At 38.6% G+C, this 22,103-nt stretch overlaps 1 protein-coding gene across 1 annotated transcript in view; it reads left to right on the top strand.

The window, feature by feature from the left end:
- dchs1a (dachsous cadherin-related 1a) overlaps positions 1 to 22,103 on the top strand; it is a 171,062-nt gene that overhangs the window by 125,172 nt on the left and 23,787 nt on the right. Inside the window, exons 3-10 of the mRNA XM_051678446.1 lie at positions 7,057 to 7,245; positions 7,922 to 8,153; positions 8,767 to 9,003; positions 9,381 to 10,421; positions 11,123 to 11,310; positions 11,673 to 11,769; positions 11,872 to 12,029; positions 17,902 to 18,751. Of these exons, the coding sequence (XP_051534406.1) occupies positions 7,057 to 7,245; positions 7,922 to 8,153; positions 8,767 to 9,003; positions 9,381 to 10,421; positions 11,123 to 11,310; positions 11,673 to 11,769; positions 11,872 to 12,029; positions 17,902 to 18,751 (2,992 nt within the window). The remainder of the gene's footprint in view (positions 1 to 7,056; positions 7,246 to 7,921; positions 8,154 to 8,766; positions 9,004 to 9,380; positions 10,422 to 11,122; positions 11,311 to 11,672; positions 11,770 to 11,871; positions 12,030 to 17,901; positions 18,752 to 22,103) is intronic.

Genomic DNA, 22,103 nt, shown 5'->3' with positions numbered 1-22,103 from the left:
CAGTATTTCAGTAGTATGAATAACTTTTATGGTACTTTTGTGATGTGTTTTTTTTTTTTGGGGAGTTTGACAGTTCCATTTAAATGTAAAAGAGCAGCTTTTACATTCTGCTGTTTCCATTTCTGGGTGAACTATTCCTTTTAACCATTGTTAGGTATTGTATTGTTGTCTTTTAGCCTTTTATAGTTTCCCCACAATGTGTGGAACCTGCTCCAGAGAACTCCATTGTGCAAAATTAAACAAATTGTTTTCGGTTGAATGTCATTAGCTGCAAAAAAGCCAAAACATAAAAATATTTTGAGATCTCTTTCAAATGATATCATGCTTTTTCAGTTGGATCACTCTGTGAGTTCCATGTTATTCAAGCAAAGTCACCACTGCACACTTTCCCCAATTCATGTTTATTTAAGAGACGTCCCCATTACGACTGGGTAATGATACTGATTTCCTGATTCGATTCCGATTCACAAGCTCTCAATTCGGTTAGATTCCGATTCATATGGGTATATTTCAGTTGTAATGTTCCTTTTCCTTACTGTACATATTAAAGAAAGTCTCTCCCAGCTAATGCTGGTAATTATACAGGGGACCTTCTAACTAGATACATTATGAAATAATAATTTTACTAATTATAGTTTATTAGTTTTTCATCATTTTGGTAATATTTTTGCTTTTTAAAAATGAACAAATAAAGTTTTTTTTGTTACATGGTTATTGTTAAATTGCATAATTTGTTCTATTTACAAGTATTTATCTCTTTAACAAAACTGCCATTTCAGTAAAGAGCATATGTAGATGAGCACATTTTAACGAAAGAGACATCATCTCTGCTATGCATGATTACAATTAAATGTTTATTGATTTAAATAAAAGAACAGAAAGGGTATTAAAAGAGATATTTTTCAATGACAAATGAATCTCGTTGATCTCGTCTTTGGACACACATTCCACAGAACAACTTTTACTCTCAACATGCAGTGAAATGATCTCGCTGCTAAATACTCCACCACTACAATCACTGGTGAGTGAAATATGAACATTTACCAGCCAGTTGCAAAAATATAAATTTAACCGCATTGCATGAAATGTGGTTGCAAATGCGAGCGATTTCCTCACATTGTAATGGAGGGTTGCACATAGAGTAAAAAATGTATCTTGGGATTTAAGAATCAATGTCGAGATCATTCTAATGAAGATCACGATGCATCGGAAAATCTATATTTTTACCCACCCCTGGTCCCCATGAACAGAAGCACTATGTGACCCCAGTGCCAAGTTACTTCCTGTCTTATATTGTCATCATTTAGGTGTTTTGCCTGTGCTCTGGTGATGTAATTTGTGATTTCTGTGGTTGTATATTTATTATCTACTGAGAGTATCAGTAGTCCAATGTAGGCCTTGTGTAAGTGTGCAGGTCAGTCAGCCTGGATTATTTGAGCTCTGATGGCTTGTTAGCATGCAAGTGCACAAACTGTTCTTTTGGTTGCGATGTTTGCTTTGGCTAAGGAAGCTTCCTGATCAGATGGGTTTGTCTACTGTAAGATGGTTTGTTTGAAAAGGCAATCTGAATGAACATGCCACAGAATTAAATGAAGCTTCTGTAGATTCTACAAAGTTTTTGAGCAGATCTACACTACATATCCTGCATGAGAACTGTCCCATAATTATTGCAAAATTGTTTTAAAGGGATGAAACAATCATGTTGTTTCAAACGCATATGTCTTTCTTTCATCCGAGGAACACAAATGGAGATGCATGGCAGAATGACAGCCACAGTCACCATTCATTTTCAATGTGTGGAAAATAATATGTAATGAAAGTGAAGGGTGAATATCTGTGGCTGTCATTCTGCCAAACGTTTCCTTTTGTGTTCCACCTAAGACAGAAAGTCAATGGGACTATAGAACATTCATATGAAGAGTTTACAAGTGACCTTATGTCTGTGTTTTGTTGAAAGAGGGTTTACAGACATTTACAGACAGACGAACAAGTAGAACTTTGCATGTTTCCTCCAAGGTGGTCAATTAGCGAATCAAAACCTTCATTGTTGTATGAAGTAGTACCTCTTGGGACAGCATTAGTCAAATCTCTCAGTTATACATTTGCCACTAAATGAGCTGTATAGCCTTGAGAAAACTCAATGCAGTGAAACCAAATCCAGTGCATTAGCAAAAACTAACGAAAGCTGGATTATCTTACTCTTTCTCCTTATAAATCTTGTATTCGTTTGCGTGAATGTTTCTTTTCTCTTCAAAAAGGAGTCAAGAGGAATGGTGGGTGAACCGCAAGTCTCCATAAGTTAGCATTGGATTCCTTTGGCTAGTTCTTCAGCAACAACTTACGCTGCCAAGGTCTTGCTTGGTTTGCTTAGAGTGTTCACATGTCGAGAGAGAGAGAGAGAGAGAGAGAGAGAGAGAGAGAGAGAGAGAGAGAGACAGGGGAGCACTTAGCTCTCCAGAACGTGTCTAACATTTTTACTCCTGTCTCAGTTTCACACCATGAAAAGAAATAATTTATGACTGTTCAACCACACTCGCCATTAACACCAAACCAGCGTCCTCCTGCAAGTGGACAAGACAATCGTTATATATAAACAAAATACACATTTCAGTTTAAAGGTACAATATGTAACAATTTTCATGTAATATTTAATTTTTTTGCCAATGTGTGAATGGCTTGTAATGCAACTTAAAAAATGAGCCCTTCCTGGACTTCCTAGGTTGCCTATTAAAGCCTGTAGACTGATTTTGATGCGAAGGGAGCGGGTCGCTTTTGCTGGGAAAATCCAAGTGATGTGACGTTTATGCACGCTCCTGAGAGCCTTGTCTCAGTGCTTCCGCTATTCAACAGTGACAACAAACTGCAAAACTAGGTAACATTATCTTAGAGATGGAATCCAGCAAACGGCCGGCTCCCAGCAAAACACAGACTCCTACACAAACTCAGAGTAAGCCAAAAAAAAACAAACAAAAAAAAAACTTACCTACTGAATCCAGTCTAGCTAAGCGGGAACGTGATCGTGGTTGAGCAAAAACTAGAGTGAACATTGGCAGGGCATTTGATTCCTGGTGGGACCTTCGTTCAGTTTTGGGGATCAAAACTGACCCTGAATTGGTGTTCTTCTTATTGGACAGGTAAGCTTACATAACTGCAAAGCATGTGAAATATAGTGCCATAAGGATTGATCTGTGTAATTTTAGCTAACTTGATCTTGCCTGCTAACGCTGATGAATTGCAAGCTACCTTGCTTCGTAACTTTCAAATAATTTCAACGATCTTCTCTTTATACTAAAAGTCAGGTATACAGGATAAATTTAAGCAAATATGCTGGTTTCTTATTTGTAGTACAACATATGACATACAAAACATATAATAGTGCAACATAACTGCAGTGCAACTGTCTGGTATATTTCGGTAGTATGTAGATGTATGTGTGTATCAGTATGCTATGTTAGCTGATAAATAGTTTTAGTTTAGTCTCAAAGTTTGTAGTAAAACAATCATAACTGTAATTTTAATCATCTGTCAGCATGATGCCGATGAATCACGTTAAGCCTCTTTGTACGTTACGTCATTGTTTTGGTCGATGCTCACTCGCTCGTGTCCCTATGGAGTGTGTGCACGAGCACTAGCAACAGGTAGCTGGCTGCAGTTCACTTAATGGCCACAGGTGTCATTAATAACAAGGGTATCTGAATCTTACATACTGCACCTTTAAAGCAAAGAAATTGGTTGAACTATATGGTTTAAAGTAGAACTTTAAAGGTGATTTAAATCTGTTTGAAAACAATCATTATTTTTGCAATATAGTGCAAACAGAAAACAGTGCCCATCCACTTTTTCAGCCATTATGGTTCCAGAAGTAGTTTTCCCATTCGTTTTTTTTCCATAGGGTTTTCATAAAAAATTTCATAATAGTTGTGAGCCACTGACCAAACCAACCAGCCCTGAGGTGAATTACAACATTGCAAACTTTGATTTAAAACAAAATTTGAAAATCAGACAAGAAGAGGTACAAGACTGCGAACTTACCGTCTTTTGTGATGAAATACAATCCCATGAAGCATTGTGAATAACGTAATCAAATTAAAAATTATAGAAAAATATAAAACTATTGATTAAAATTGTTGATTATACTGTAAGTATAGAAACAATACATTTGAAGTTTATTGTAAAATATTCAGAAATACAAAAAGGTAGAGAATGTATGGAGACCGACTCGATTGCACACATTCAAAGTGCATCATAGAAGTGGGCTTTTGCTGCAGAGCTCATTTTGCAAATTTTGTTAGCCTCAAATCTCTGACTGGTGGATCTTTCTCTGCTGGCTCATGGGCAATGTAGTTCTTCACCGGAAATTCCACTATTACACGATCTTTTTAGTCGACACAGACTGATGGCTTCAACAGAAGCATATACCACTGATTAACAACCTCTGAGCTCATGGTAGCTTTGTATTTAAAGGGGTATAAGTTTATTTCCCAAATCCCCTATGGAGAAAAGAAATGGGATTTTTACATTCTGTTCCGCCTGGTGATGCTAGTGGCACAGAAATCACACACTTCACCTTTAGGACAGAGACTCGTTGGACTATAGAACTTTAACTAAAAAACTGTGATGTAATGAATAAATGTGGTATTCTTTTCACACTTGTTTCTTCAGCTGAGTTGAGAAAGTTGACTTTAAGAGCAAGTGAAGTTCAGGGCTGTTTTTTGAGGTCACCGGGCTCGTGTTTTGTGTGTACTGTTGGCGTGTCAGAATCTCGGTGTCTCTATGAGTTAAGTTAAGGTAAAGCACAGAGGATTTAGCTGAGATTTCGAGAAAGTAGAATGGCTGCAGTGCGAGCACACTTTGACCCACTTACGGTCCAGTCAAGATTGCGATTCCACTAAACTTCTTATGAACTGTTATTGTACTGGCAAGGCAAACCACTTCTTAAACAGTACATCCCCAAATCCTTCAGCTTCTGTGTGTGCGTGTGTGCGTGTGTGTGTGTTTGTGTGCACTTTAGCTGCCCCTTCAAGTCCCACAAACTTCTAAAAAGACAATCATTCAATCAGTCAACATGATTACTGCCATCTTACCACATATTCAAACACACTTGGGGTTGGGTTTCTCCCCATTTTCTAGAAGCATCTACATTTAAATACTTTTTTCTTGAAGAGATGGAAACAAAGAAACTCAATCCCACTTCTGGTTTCAGTCTTCTACCTTTGAAGCATTTAGGTGCTTAATAAAGCATTTGTCTCATTTTTCCGGTGTCCTTTTCTAAACATGTACTGTGTTTGTCGTCAGCCTGACAAAAGTTTTAGAGATGGTTTGGTGAATATAATAATATAAACACAATTTCTGAAAACCAAATGAAAATATTCATCAGTGCTTTGGAACTCTTCAGCTGAACTATATTGAGACTCACAGACGTTTCCCAGCTTTTTCTGCTAAAGCCAGGTCTTCATGGAAAATGGCTTTGTCCATGAAGCAGATCCTTGGTCAAACCGCTGTTCATTCCCTGCACGGTTTGTTACCTCAAGCTGTAACTGTTCAGGCTTCAGGCATCCAACTTCTGTCACGCTAGCTTGAGGGGAATAAAGATACATAGTGCCGTGTTTATGATTATCATGCTCCCCCTGCTTAGTTGTAAAATATCAGGGTTGGCTTCAGGGCCTGGATGGTTAAAAGATGGAACATCTTTGCGCTGTGAGCTGGGACTTCTTGTCTTCACAATGATTGTTTTTCCTACACTTTGCTCCATAGCCTCTGCCAGGGCCTGATCTCAAGTGTGAGTGAGTGGCCTCATCTCAATGTCATTGGTATCTGTTTGCACAGTAACAGCAGTCATCCATGTTGTCTTAGTAGTTGGTAAATGTCAGCTGTACAAAGACCTTTTTCCTCTTATTTGATGAATAAGAGACTGAGGAAGAGATGAACAAAAAGCAATCTCTCTTTCCGTATTTGCATGGAATGGCATTCCATTTTCACATCGATAGTCATCTCCCCTATACACAGACCAAAATGTTAAAAAAAAACACACTTGCCTAGTGCCTGGAGATTTCATGGCCATCAAGAAATGTTTATGGGTGGACGATTTCTCTATTCTGGTCAGTGGCAAGTGTGACAAAATAATTATAATTTTGGACTGCCTTTATAAAAGGCTCTTTGTCTATCTCGCACTCTTACGCTCTCTCTCTCTCCATCTATTTATCTATCTATCTTATCTCTTGTTCGCATGAACTGGGCTGTGCACTATGGCTGTGAATGTCTTTATGTCCGTTAGCTGCCAGTAGCTTCCCTCCATTCGGCATGGTTGATCCAAACTCAAGAGCAGTAGGCAGTAAGAGCTCTCCAGGTGCTCTCTCAGTTTACTGCAGTATATGTACTGGCCTCAGAGCACCAGAACAATATTTGAACATGCCAAGGGGCTTTGACCCAAGTAAGATAATTGTGTTGTGGTGTTGATCAGGAGACACATGGAAAGTTTTGCGTGGTCTTGGAATAAATACAAATTTATTTTCATACCAAATATTTACTCTGCCCAAATGGATCACAAGATATAGAATTGGCAGTTTACACATTGTTTGGTATAGTTCAGAGGCAGATTTTTTTTTTATTATTCTTGTGTATTGAATTAATGTATTTCAATAACATGGCAGTTTGGTACCAGGACAATGACCAAGTTACTCCATGCACACTTAATTTGGATGATTTGGATCAGAAGATGAATTATAAGTGGAATAATTTTATCCAAAACTGTGCTGAGTATACTAAGTGCTCCAACAGGAGGTCAGTCCCACTTTTACAAGTGTTACCGACACTGTACAATGGTTTAAAGCATGATTGGAAAATATTTTCTGGTTCATAACTTAAAAAAGACATTGATGGGTATTTCGAAAACCATTGCTTTTCAATGCAGAGGCAGTCAATGTTTAATACTCATAACAAAGAACAAAATCTTTTCCTAAACTTGGACCATGGTCACAACGACTTAAAGTCTCATGCTTCTTGGGACATTTGGCTGAACTTCAATTGTGTAATCTAATGTCTTCCCTCTTCATCCAGGTGGCAGCCACAGATGCGGATGGTGGGTCTTTTGGCTCCATCTCCTACTCTCTGGGCTCTGGTCCAGGCAGTGTGACCCCGTCGCAGTTCAGAATTGGCAAAGACAATGGCCAGATCTGCACTACCACCAGCTTGGATCGAGATCAAGGTCCAGCCAGCTACGACTTCACCATCACAGCTGTGGATGGGGTGAGTTTCCATCAATCCTCACCAATACAACTGTGATATTAACCCTTTAAAAGTTACAGTATGTGGGTAAAAGATGGAGTCTTCTAATCTTTGGTTTTTGTACAATAAGGAAGCCAGTAAGAAATAGGCTGTATACTAATGCTTTAGTAGCAGCTTAGTATCCTTTGCCATGAACCCTAAATTATACTTAAAAGCACTGGGCGTCAACGAAAGGAAATTGCTGCGGACACATTAAAGCAATCAGGGGCAGCTGTGCCTTCAAGTGCATCAGCTTGTAATATTTAAGATATTGGAGCTTGTTGCCGACATGCCATTTGCTCCATATGGGGCGCCAGGCAAGCAAGATGTTTAGCAGCAAGAACTGTATTCCTGTCCACTCCTCTTAGTCTTTGCCATCAGGAAAGGCTTGAAAAGCATGTTTCAAGGTTTTCACACAAACATTGACTGTAAGATATTTTTTCTAGTGGATTTATCCTAGTCAATTGGACATGTTTCTCTGTTTGTTAAGATGTTTATCCATGATTTAATTTGGATAAGGTCTAATTACAGTAACAAATTATGACACAAGATCAGTTGGTTGGTTCTTTTTGCTACATGTTATTTATAAAGATCTTTAATGGCCATCAGAGCTAGTGTTAACTGATGTGTCTGGGACACGGCCCATGTGTTTGTCTAGGGAGGGCTGAGTTCAGTGACCTACGTGCATGTGGACCTGATAGACATAAATGACAATCGCCCAGCATTCTACCCTCTGAGTTATGCAGTCAGTCTGAGCACGCAGAGCACCCCAGGAACCTCTGTCCTGAGGGTGATCGCTCAAGACCCAGACGTGGGAGAGAACGGCAGGGTGTCATACCGCACAGTGCCTGGAGGGAGCTCACCTTTCTTCACCCTCAACAAAGATACTGGTGAGACCTAAAGAACTGATCTTATTTAAATGGTGTGGATAGGTGTTTAATTATTAATAGCTTGTGCAGTTAAGTGGATGTATTATTAATTGGAGTTAAAGGATTGTGTGCAGTTCAGTGATTGTACTTCACATTTGGAGCAATTCAAAATCTTGAATAGGTTAGCTCCACTGTGTATTATGTACAGTATATACTGTATATTTACCATTTGAGTGTGTTAATTAGTTTCAGACAGAATTTAGGCCTGCAAAAAGCTCCAGAGATTTCTGCAGAATTATGCACATTTTTTATCTAATTTGACAATGCTTTCAGCCACCAAACAGACAGTAATTCACTATCAGCTCCGTTTAATACATTTTGCTATGTTTCAATCTGTTCTGCAGTATTTTCTCCAACAGTCAGTATAGAAAATGTGAAGAAAGTGTGCAGATTTGGTGTGGGCCTTGTTATAAGCAGCACATTAAAGTAACCTATGCAACTGTCTCAGTTCAAGCATAAGCCCCCATTATTCAAATATAACGATTTGGATTACAGAGTTATTATGCTTTTCTTTATATATTCATATACCTCTCAGCCTAATGAAAATATTTATTTTGGATTTACGTTTTCCCAGGAGTGATTTCACTGTCACGTGCGCTACATGGAAAGGCAAACTCAGTCATTGCGATGGTGGTCTCAGCTCAAGATGGTGGGGGTCTTACCGCTCCAGTCAATGCCAGGGTCAACATCAGCATAGTGACGGGACTGGTCGCACCCCCTGTGTTTGAGCAAGATCAATACTTCTTTGTGGTCTCTGAGGATGCCCTGCGTGGAACTCAAGTTGGCATGGTTCGAGCAAGTACTAAGAATGGTGGGTGAACTGAGTCCCCCCTTTGGTCACCATATCCCTATTTGACCCATTTAAACACACAAGCCAAACTTTATTGTGTACCCACATTTATCAGTCACACTGGACTGTGTTCAGTGCGCTGAAAGGTGTCATCTGGATTTTTTCTCCATGGTGCACCACTTGTACAAATAGGCACAGAACCACTGTACACACCTCATTTAGAATGTACATTAATCATAGATTCTGTCTCACCACATACTTTTTAAACAATTTGCTTTGGCTATATCAGGCACTCTGGACTAGTGTGTTGAAAAATAACTCATATCAGGTTCACATTCTTTGTTTTCTCTTGTATTGTGAACTGATGTGTTTCTGGGCGTTTGCTTTCTGGTTCTCAGGTGTCTCAAAGGATATCTCCTACACCATTAGCTCTGGTGACCCAACAGGCTACTTCACAGTGGATTCTGAGACTGGGGCTTTGAGAACAAGCTTGCCTCTGGACTACGAGGCCCAGCCCAGCTTGAATCTTGAGGTTCAGGCACACTGCGGTAACCCACCAGCCTTTGGCCAGACTCGAGTGCGCATTACTGTGGCCGACATCAATGATAATGCACCTGTCTTCATGCCGTCTTCCTCTGAATCGCTGATTCTTCCGGAAGACACCAGGATGGGTACAGTGGTGTACAAGGTCCAAGCAGAAGACCATGACTCTGGACCAAATGGCCTTCTATGTTTTGATCTGATTACAAGCAGTGCCCAGAGAACCTTCAGCATTGATCACAACAGCGGTCATATCCGTCTGATTGGCAGTTTGTCGTACGAAATTATGCCCCGCTATGACCTGAAGGTTATTGCCAAAGACAGTGGAGCTCCTCAACTGAGTTCCATCTTCACCCTGGTCATCCATGTGCAAGCTGAGAACAGCCAAGGTCCTGTGTTTGATAGCCTCACATACCGAGTAGAGCTGAAGGAGAGCACACCCTTAAACACACGCTTCTTGCAAGTGCGAGCTGTAAACCGAGATGGTGGCATCACCACTGGAGTGTCTTCTACGTTTTCCACCCCACTAGCCTACCACTTGCACCCAGACAGTGACGCTGCAGGGTTTGGCATTGTGTCTGATAGCGGCTGGTTGTTTGTGAAGAGCACCCTGGACAGAGAAGCCAAGGAGATGTATCTGCTCACAGTGCTGGCCACGTCAGGCAATAGGCAGTTGAAGAAGACAGGTAGTGCCACAGTGCGCGTGTCAGTGATGGATGAAAATGACAACTCTCCGCGGTTTACCCAGGAGAGAGCTTTCCTGGCTGTGCGTGAGAACCTGCCGGCAGGGACTGGATTTGGTCGGGTGTCTGCCAGTGATCGGGATGCAGGTCTCAATGGTCGACTGAGTTATCGCCTGCTCCATCTGGATCGCCACTTCCAGATCAACTCCCACACAGGTGAGCTTCAAATATTGTAGACAGTCCAACAGGCCAAACATGATGACACGCAAGCCATGATTATTTCATCAAGCAGCAAGGTAAACTTTCAACCTAGAACTATAACCTTTATTGGAAAACACTATCACAATCCTTAAAAAAAATTAAGATCTATTAATTATGTACAAGCTTATAACAGGAACATTGCTCACAGCATGCGAGTAGATTTTTTGAAGTCGTTGAATTTGTTACTGAAGCAGAGATTTGATAGCTGAAGCGGAGGTGCTTTAAAGGGGATGAACTTAGAGATGCAGCTTCTCAGAAAGGTTTTTAGAGTGTTGGCAGATACTATTAGTCTGTTAGCACACTAAATCACAGCAAGCTGTCAGCACGCTTGCATGCTTGTTTAAATCCACCACTGCTTAAAGATTGTAAAGCTAAATCGAGAAGTCAGTTGTTGGATGCCTTATCGACCATCCTGACCCATCCCTAGTCTGAAGCTGTCTGGCATACTGGCAATCACACACTTTGCTCCAGACTGCTGGCACCATCCTAACTGTGTAGGGGGTTCCTCTGTTCCTCCATCCCTGTAGTTGGGATGTGCCATCTGTGCCTTCTGCCACTGACATTTCACTGTCAACCTCTTGTTGTCTGCAGTTAAATAGTTTGTCTGACTCTCTCTCTCTTCATCTATCTTTATCCTCTGTCTTATTTGTTTAAAGGTGAGATAAGCACAAGAATTTCTCTTGACCGTGAGCTTCAGTCCAGCTACCAGCTTATCGTGGTGGGTCAGGATGGTGGAACTCCCCCACACAGTGCTACAAGCACTGCTTTCATCACAGTTCTGGATGAGAATGACAATGCCCCCTCCTTCACTCACGCTCAGGCAGGAAGAGAGCTCTTGCTGCAGGTATGAGAGCTAATATCAGCCTCATAAGTCACAGACACCAGCACACATAAAGTATGCATCATAACTGGCAGAATGTAGTATCCAACTTTCATAAGCAGCTGTTATGCTGGATAATCAAAGACTGAAGATTTAAGATCTTTCTAAGCTGATGTTTGAAACCAGGCCAAATAGACCATTTTATCTTAGCTTAGTTACTTGTTTAAATGTATATACTGTACAGTATATGCATAATAATGTTCATTATCATTCTACATACAAGAAATTATAAACATATCATATGCAAAGGTGACAGGATAACATATTATTTAAAAAGTTGAGAAGTTGAGTTTAAGCTCTATCCAACTGATGTGGACTCTGTGCAGGTGTTGGAAGGTCAGCCTTCTGGATTTCTGTTGGGTACTATTTATGCAAGAGATCCTGATGAGGGGGAAAATGGAACTATTTTCTATTCTATGTCAGGTAAGAAAGATGCAAAAAAATCTAAGAATCAATACCTGGCTTTGTTTGCTTTCTTCAATGCGAACATGATTTCATTGCCTGTTCTATCTTCTTTGTGCCTAGGTCCCAGAGCAGAACGTTTTTCTCTTAACCCAAACACCGGAGAGCTGCGGTTCTCCTCCCCTTTGAGCCACTCTGAGCGACCTGAGTACAGTTTCACTATTATGGCCTCTGATCGTGGTTCACCCCCTCAGAGCTCCACCACAGCATTGAAAATACAGGTCAGTCTCTCTCTACCTTCAGGAGTCATATGGGATTAATTAACTCTTAAACGGTAGCTATTTTGAGATAACGTCCAGTCTGTTAACCAATCTTAATCATGCACATTTAATACATAATCGATGATAGATGGATTACATATCTGAGGCCTGTCTGAGCAATAAAACCCTACAGATAGAACACCATTATTTCATCTGAACTCTCATTCTTGGGCCAGAATAATTTTTTAAGCAAGTATGCAAATGCAGATGCGAAAGCATGGCCAACGTAGGGTCCCATTGAACATTCTTAGTGTACACTTTTGCATTTTTACTCAAGGGGGTGATAGAGTTACCTTAAAATGTTTGTGTTTTTAAACCAGATGTGTTATTATTTAGGTAGCTAACTGCAATCATATCGACTTTAACTAACGTGCTCAGTAAGATTGTCTTAAAAAATTGTTGCTCCGCAAATTTTTTGAAAGATGGTTTTACAACAGTTGTCAACATCAACATCTCTCTGGCAAAGAACCTACTTCATCTGTGCATTCTCTACCAGTCGGGTATTTCGTTATAAAATACGTCATGTGTGTGAATACATTCGTTTTGTTCCCTCCTTCACGATATATATAAATATATATTGCAATATCCAATTACATCGGCAACCCCTGGGCTGAGGGATCGGTGAATATTCTTGCTTTAGTGATTGAAAATTTAATTTATTTAAAAAAAGATAAACTTAAATCAAATACATTTCTAAATTCAAATTGCACTCCAAACGAAATGAAAAAGCAATTAATATAATGAAGTGATAAAAGAATAATATATATATATATATATATATATATATATATATATATATATATATATATATATATATATACACCTTTCCGTTTACCAGAAAAATTACTTACACGAATGAAGACATAAAAACAATTATAAATGTAAAAATAATAATTATAATGATGATAATAATCACTGAACTATAAATCATGGTTCGAGGTGAACGTGTTTTTGTATTATTTTATGTTTTACTCACAGATGTATGCTATAGGCTGCAGAGTTGGTCACAAAAAACTGCTCTGTGGAAATAAAGTGAACTGAACTCAAAACACCTCCTGAGCTGAGATGTCTGAGGTCATTTGCAGCACTCAAAGACGATACTGTTCTTGCAAAAAAAAAAAAAAAAAAAATAGGAAGAGAGAAACAAAGAGTGAGAACCTTTTAGATGCAAGTGTTCCACGAGACTGCACATCTCCATATCATCATACATGTGCATAGATGGCTTTTCTGTCATCTGTTCTTAATAATATAATAAAGTGTTTCTTCAAGCACGTGTCTGTGTGTCTAATATTATTTGTAATATTAATTTGATAATAATAGTCTAATAATTATAATAATTTAATACATGGGAAAACGAGCCAAATATCATCTTGACATCATCATAGGCATCAACTATTGGCGATCACTCTGACCATCGTCGATCCCCGAGATCATCGTCTGTTGGCACAACCCTAATGTGCATTTTTCTCTATAAATTATCAAAATGTTCAGACAGTCTCCTTGCTGGTTTTTCCGACATATTCAGGATCATTACAGCTTTTGCCGGTGTCGCTGCGGCTCGCTTCATGCGTAAGTTTGTAAAATTTATATTTACGGTTTAGCATTTCTCTGTAATGTAGAACAGTGTTAGCAATGTTACTTATAACATTCTTTCTCAGCCCTGGAACTCAAACCATTTTCATTTTCTTAAATTAACTCCTACTAGTCGACTAGGAATATCTTTGGTCGGGGGCAGCCCTACATTTATCACAATACCAAAATTTCAGTAGTCTTTAGTGAAATGTGATGATTTTTGATACCAGCTTCAATACCACAACAAAAATAGCCTAACACTAACTAATTTGTTAATTATAAAATGATTAAGTTCTCAAGTTATTATTCAAGAGTAGTAAACAGTCAGTAATAAAATAACTAAAGAAAAGCAATGAATAGAAAAAAATATAAAACACTATAGAACAAAAAATAAATACAAATTAAGAAAACAGTGCTTTTTAGCAGCTTTAAAAAAATTAAGAGTATCAAGTATTCAAATAAACATTCAGAATGAATTTGACAAAACTACTACTGGTCTTCCCTGTATGAATGATACTTGAATATGTTTATACTAGAGTTATACAAGGAAAGTTATCCAGCCAAGAGCAGGGAGTGGTTTTGTCATTTTCTTGTTATTGTTGTTTGATTAATATTAAGGATACTCTAGACAGCGGCAGGTCTATTAGGTTACATTTAAAAGTACATTAAAGTTGTACATTTCGATACAGATCAGCTAATGTTTACGTTCACTTTAGACATCATTCTCTGTGTTTACATGAACAGCTCACCAAGACTGGCATTTTGGCGGAATGAGAGTGGAGAGATGCAAACACTGGCATGGCTTTACGGAAGAAATAGGTTATGTAATGCAACATCAAACTATATCAATATAAACGGTATTGTCTCATCCTATATCTCGTTTGAAAATATATCAGTATAAATTAAGTCGATATACCACCCAGACCTATGCTCCGCTATGAAAATAGTGGACCCGAAAAAAAAACAGTTCACGTTAATGACCACTATAGTAGCCCTTGCTGAAATGCTTAGAATGCAATGAATACCTGTGTTTAGCTATAAATTACACACTGATACATTTCAGAAAGGAACCGCACATGAAATCAAATTGCCAAACTAGAAGGATTAGTGTTTGCATACTTTTTTATAGTACGTTTCAGGACTTAGGAAAATACTTTGGCTAGTTTTCAGACAAGGTTACTAAAATGTATCTTGTGCATTGGAGAGCTATGGCTATAAAACCACAAAACTTGTAGTTAACATGAGGGTTATTGACCATTTTGGAGATTGCCTTCATCATAAGTTAAAAATAACACCTTCCGCCACACGGCTCTACTCATCATCTTTTCATAATATACAAAATTATTTATTTATTTATTTAATACTATTATAAGAAAATATTAACTTAAAATTATTCTCCAAAGGAACGGTTCAGTTTACATCCACTCTCAGGTTAAGCATCATGCAGAGGAAATATGGTCTGATCTAGCTGGCCTAATCAAGGCTTACATTCTTGCATTGTAAATTTCCATGGCCAGCTCATCTGTCGTAGTCCAACTTTTGTAACCTTCCCTAAGCAATGCCGGGAAAAATACTCTCAGCTGGCTAATTTTAGATGCTCAGAAAGATGAATGTCTCAGCCTTGACTTTTTTTTCCCTCCAGAGTTTCCTCCCTTTAGCCGTTGTTGTTTTCAACATTTTAAGTGTGATATTACGGTGTAAAACATTCAAAGTAGGAGTGCTGAACTGATATAAGTGCCAGCTGTGTTCTCTGCTATTTAGTGTCAAAGTCTCAGACTCGTAATACAGTTCTGTAGCCCTTTGAAGAACAGAAAGTTCCTTGTGAAATACCCCAGTGATCAAATTAATATTTCTCAAACGAGGTAATTGGAGTGGAAACAGACACAACAGACAGCAACATTAGTAAACTCCAACATAGGAATGGCTGGAAAACACATTTGTGCTGTCTAAGTATTCAATATTTTCGCATTGCGCCAAGCTAAATAATAAAGTTCACAGCTGACTTCTAATTAGAATAAAAAGAGCTGAGAGCTTGTTTTGTCAACTCTCATCAGCATTTACTCTCTAATCTCAGCCTTTCAGAAATCAGTAGATTAATCCAAAAGCAGCTATGTGAAAAGTAGTGAGCTCATGTTAATTTTTTGTTGGGACATGCCTTGATGTGTCATTTGCTGCTTATTGTGGGATTAATTATTCCCTTATCCTATTATGTTTCATTAGGATTTTGCCTCAAGTGATCTTATGACTGTCAGTATACTAATGATACTGATGCATGATAATTCTTTAACCCTTGTGCGACCTTTGGGACATTTTTGTCTTTTTCATTTTTGTTTTTCGATCATTTTGGCTGTGTTAATGCCAACGGCATAAATTTTGCCAAAGGTGTGTATTTTGGGGGGAATTTTGATATTTGATATTTTTATTTGATACAGTTCCTAAAATACATCTATAATACACTGTGTACACAAAATAGTTACACTCAGGACCTTCAGGACAAAAATGTCCCTATTGAAACCCATTAAAACAATATTTGCAATATTTGATCCCAGTGCCATTAAACCATAAAATCATGAATATTATGATATTATGCTTTCATTCCGGAGCCCTGGCTTCAAAATTTAAATTTGTAATATTTTCCACCAGATGGCGCCATTTTTCTCATGTTTAGCCTATGGAGCAATTACATGCTTTTTTCCTATTTTCTGTTTGATGTATTATAGAGCACTGCAGGCCAATTGAATAAATGATGCAGCTACAATTGTGTGGGTGTTTTGGTATGGATGTCAGAGTGTGTTTTGTATGTGTGTATTGAGAAATTTGTGTGTGTGTGTAAAAAACAACAGTGGCATTATGTAAACAAACTGGCATTTAAAAGGTTAAAATCCTGAAAATTAATGAATATTTGGTGGTTATGATCAGGACTGATGTTGGTTAAAAAAATTACCTAATTGAAAGTGGAAAATACTATATAATAATATTATGGCAGTTTTTTGACGCGGACATTTTTGTCCTCGAAGGACCTCTGAGTAACTTTTTTTTATTGACGCACAAGGGTTAATCATGGGGGGGAAAATGAAGAGGATATTCATAATAACCTGTGTTGTAGGCCAATGTACGATTTTATTGTAAAACTACTCTTTGTGTAGACTTAACGCAAAGCCAATTGCATAAGTTACACAATTAGATTTTGTTTGATTAATGTTAAAGTTCTGTCATAATTTACTTACCTTCACCCTAAGTTGTTTAAATCCTGTAAGACTTACTTTCTACTGTGAAACATAAAAGGAACTAATTTTGTGAACTAATTTTGTGAACAAGGCCTTCTTTTGAGTGAATCAGTTGATCCAGTTCACAAATCTGAATGATTTGTTCACAAATTTGTCTGATTTGGTTCTCGCTGACTTGGTGTGGTTACTATTTTGTTACTATTACCATTTGCGTGTCAGTTTGCTGGCTGCTTGAATATATCCTTCTCTTTTTCTGTCTGTATCCCTCTCTCTTTCTCTCACCCTGGTGGACTCACACACACAGTCTCTCATAACTATCAAAACAATGTCTCATCTGTGAAAAAACGGTGCATGCTTCCATATTAGGAAGTGAGGTGCTTTTACTTTGAAGTCTATTTGAGTAGCGTACAACTCTGTAAAATGTGTGCTTTTTTTAAAGAATATGCCCCTTTGCAAAATGTGAATGTTCTAACAGTTTCCTTTTCTGATTATGTTTACTTTAATCCGGTATTATTTTTCCTGGCAGTCGTAGACCCATCAAATTAACTCTGATTAATGCTTGCAGGCTTGTTGTTTGAGCTTACAAAAGCCCAAACCCAGTAAAAAGAAAAATAAATATGTGGCTGCAGTATGTTCCTGTTCGATTCCATAAGTCATAGGAACTCCGTAAACTTTCGTTAAATTTAATCCTTTGAACGATAACTAAAAAGTTTATTATATCAATTTCTGTTATCAAATGAACTTAACAAACATTTAGTACTAGGCCCGTTTCACACAGCTTGCATAAGCAGTGCATAAGTGGCGCTGAAATGTGAGGCTTGTTTTACAGAGAACACATAAGCAGCACATAAGCGTCACCCATATAAACAGTGCAGTACAAGTTCAGTTTTGCTGAATTTATGCTATAAAAATAAAGGCTTTTATGAGAGAACGCTGCAGCACTACTTATGTGTGGGGTGTGAAAAGGCATTTTGCTCTGAATTTTTTATTTTAGCTCCTTAAATAGTAAGCAAGCAATATCTCTTTCTTTGCAGGTTCTCAGTTCAAGCAAAGGGTCGTCCACCTCTAACTCCCAGTTGTTAACGTTGAATTCTGTGGAGGGTGCTAAACCTGGCTCCATTGTTGGATCTGTGCGATCACCTGATTCTCAGACCCTTCCTGAAGAAGGCCTGGTCACGTATACCGTAGTAGGAGGCACAGACTGTGATGGAACCTTTGTGGTAGACCGCCAGACGGGTGACGTTTACCTGGCCCAGGAGCTTGACTTTGAAAAAGCTCCTCAATACACCCTTCAGGTTGAAGTGGATGACATTTCCATGCCCCTGCCTAAAAGTCATTTTGTTACATTGGTAATTGATGTCCAGGACAGCAATGATCATGCTCCCCAGTTTCCCGAAGACCCCATCACCATTGTCGTACCTGAGAACACAGAGCCTGGGTCCACTATCTACACCTTCCAGGCTATTGATAAAGATGGAAGTGGACCCAACAGCGAAGTTCACTATTCAGTCCTTCAACAGTGGCCAAACAGTCCAGACATTCTGTTACTGGATCCTACTACAGGAGTTCTGTCTTTGGGGAAGATGTTAGACCATGAAAGAACCTCCTCTCTTCTCTTGGTGGTTCAGGCGACCGATTCAGCCCCTGATGTCAGCCAACGAAGGCGTGGAACGGTCACTGCCCGTGTCTTTGTTACTGATGTGAATGACAACGAGCCTGTCTTCATCTCACCATCTGTAGTGAGTGTGATGGAAGACCAACCTGTGGGCTTTGTCATAGTCTACATCATGGCTGTTGATGCTGACCAGGGTGAGAACGGGCGAGTTTTGTACCGCATCCAAAGTGGCAATACAGGGGGGAAGTTCAGCCTCAACCCTGAAACAGGTAAATCAATCAGCAGGTACAATAAAATGCATGCTGTTTACTAAATATAATGCAGTGCAGCCAGATTGGATGGATGGAAAAATGGATGGATAGATGGATGGCTGGCTGGCTGGTTTGCATGCTTGGTAATTTGGGACATGTACAGAAGGTTCAAATCCAGCCCAGTATTTGTTGTACTGCCTTAAATTATTTCTCTTGATTTACAAGAAAGAAAAAAAAAGGAATTGTGTGAAAGATTTTTGTTACTATGATGCAAAATAAATATATATTATTAATTCCAGTAATGTTAATTTTGGGGTTAATGTGGATAATTGTCTTCAAAATATTTCAATTTGAAAAGTCTTTGTTCTAAAATAGGCTTAGTTTCCTTTACACAGTATATACAGTACAGTATTTTTTTCTGTTTGTGGTCAATCAGAGATTTTGGGGTCAAATATGAACAGGACATGTCTTGGCGAGATTTGGTCACACAAAATTATTTTTTGCTTCTTTACTAGAGTTTGTTGGTGCATTTCTGTTGTGCTTGCTCTTTCCTCTCCTCTAAAGTCACAATCTTATTAATGCTCTTTAATTCTTTTAATCCTAAATACTGCCAGCTCAACATTTAGTCTCATGTCATTGAACCCTTTAAATTGTGCTCTGCACTGAGAGTTCTACAGACTTTCCAACAATTGAATATGTATTGGTGCAGGTTTATGTGTGTTTGTGTCATTACCATGACAAAAAGCAGAGAGTGTTAGACAGTATACCTCACTCAGCTGGTAGCTATTTACAGCATGTTCTGTCACTCACAGATATCTCAGATTTTGTCTCTGTTCCAGTGTGCTTTGTTGTGGACCTTGATATGTGTGTCAGCCCCACACTGAGTACCAAAGGCCGCAGGGATTTATTAAAATATGAAACTAGATCAAACCTGTTCTTAAGCATGAGTTCTGTGTTTCAAAAGCCTCAGACCAGAGACTATAGCTCTGACCTTTCTTGAGCATGCTGTGCATATCAGTTTAACAAACTACATCAATTTAGCATCTAGCTTAGTCTTACTGCAAAGAAGGTTATCAAGTGTCAACATCAGAAAGCATGCCCATGAACCACCCATAGTCCATTTGCTGACCGTCTGATGCATAAAGCATACAAAACTGGAAAAACGTTCTCAAACTGAAAAGCTCTAATTTCATTGGCTGACTTTACGCAACTTCTGGGAGTAAAATCACACAGAGTTTTTTCGTCAAAGAGTGGGTTTACATGCACACCTGTAAGCTGATACCAAAAACCAGCTTATAAAAAATCGAAAGATATCCGTGTTTACATGAAATTTGAAATCATCAGGTTAATCTCTGCTTTTGATGTTAAAACATAAACAGACATTAGCCATATGGTAGCCGAGCCATGTCTAGGCACCAGAAACATTTGCGCACATTGGATAAAGGTGGTAAAGGTGTTTACATCCAACTTGAAACTGGTATAATCAGCAGAAATCTATTACAAGTATTTACAAGTGGTCACTTCATGTGTTTTTGAGACGGATATAAATCCAATCACTTAAACCACCTCTGGAGGTGGTTTGAGACACATTCAAAACAAAACTCAAGTAAAAAGTCAAGTGTAAACCTAGTCAAGTGTCAAATGTCAAGTGTAAATCCATTTGACTGTTCAAGCTACATACATTGGGGGCCAAAAGTTTGGAATAATGTACAGATTTTGCTGTTTTGGAAGGAAATTGGTACTTTAATTCATTCAACTGATCGCAAAGTATAGTCAGGACATTACTGATGTAAAAAACAACACCATCACTATTTAAAAAAAGTAATTTTTGATCAAATCTAGACAGGCCACATTTCCAGCAGCCATCACTCCAACACCTTATCCTTGAGTAATCATGCTAAATTGCTAATTTGGTACTAGAAAATCACTTGCCATTATATCAAACACAGCTGAAAGTTATTTGGTTCATTAAATGAAGCTTAACATTGTCTTTGGCTGTGTCTCGTTTGGAAGGCTGCATCCTCCGGAGGTCGCATTTGCCGGCCACATACGTCAGAGGCTGTCTCGTTTAATAAAAGCGAGTAGGACATTTCGAATGCAGTCTTCGAATGCGACCTTCTTTCACGGGAATTCGAAGGATGCATGAGGTGTATCCTTCGTGGGCACTCACAACCCACAATTCTTTGCTTCAGCAGAAATGTCTAAAAAAAATAACATCAATTTGCCCATAAATATGATGTTTAAACACAAGTAATGTTATTTCCCAAGTTGAAGTACCAGTAGATGGGTGCAGAGTATATAATATGTATAATTATATTAATATATAATTAAAATAAAGTATTAGACTAAAAGTACACCTGTAAAATCCTTTACATCATTATAACTCTCCTAAAATGTACCTCATACATTCCCTTCCAAAGGGACATTGCTCCCTTCTCACCCAAAGCGCTCGCGCTTGTTAAAGAGTGGCGTGCTGTCATAGCAACCATGTTATGTTCCGTTTTCATTTGTCCTACGAAGGCCGTCTCGTTTAACGAGACTTGTTTAAAGGAGGAGGCTCTGTATACTGCAGCCTTCAAAGGACACATCCTACCTAGCACACAGTCTTCAAAACGAGACACAGCTTTTGTGTTTGTTTTTGATTTGCCACAGTATGCAATAGACTGGCATGTCTTAAGGTCAATATTAGGTCAAAAATGGCAAAAAAAGAAACAGTTTTCTCTAGAAACTCGTCAGTCAATCATTGTTTTGAGGAGTGAAGGCTATACAGATTTCATACAAAGGTGACACTACAGTCTTCAAAGACAAAGGACAACTGGCTCTAATAAGGACAGAAAGAGATGTGGAAGGCCAGATGTACAACTAAACAAGAGGATAAGTACATCAGAGTCTCTAGTTTGAGAAATAGACGTCTCACATGTCCTCAGCTGACAACTTCATTGAATTCTACCTGCTCAACACCAGTTTCATGTACAACAGTAAAGAGAAGACTTAGGGGTGCAGCCTAATGGGAAGAATTGCAAAGAAAAAGCCACTTTTGAAACAGAAAAACAAAAAGAAAAGGTTAAGGGCAAAGAAATACAGACACTGGACAACAGATTACTGGAAAAGAGTGTTATGAATCTTAACCCCATTGAGCTTTTGTGGGATCAGCTAGACTGTAAGGTGCGTGAGAAGTGCCTGACAAGCCACATCTATGGCAAGTGCTACAGGAAGTGTGGGGTGAAATGTCACCTGAGTATCTGGACAAACTGACAGTTAGAATGCCAAGGATCTCCAAAGCTGTCATTGCTGCACGAGGAGGATTTTTTGATGAGAACTCTTTGAAGTAGTTTAAGAAGTTCTGAACATTTTCTTTTTTTTTTTTTCT

Source organism: Myxocyprinus asiaticus, chromosome 39 (genome assembly GCF_019703515.2).
Source record: "Myxocyprinus asiaticus isolate MX2 ecotype Aquarium Trade chromosome 39, UBuf_Myxa_2, whole genome shotgun sequence".
NCBI classification, from domain to species: Eukaryota; Metazoa; Chordata; class Actinopteri; order Cypriniformes; family Catostomidae; genus Myxocyprinus; species Myxocyprinus asiaticus.
Note: the sequence above shows the minus strand (reverse complement) of the source record. Positions and strands in the feature narration are given on the sequence as shown.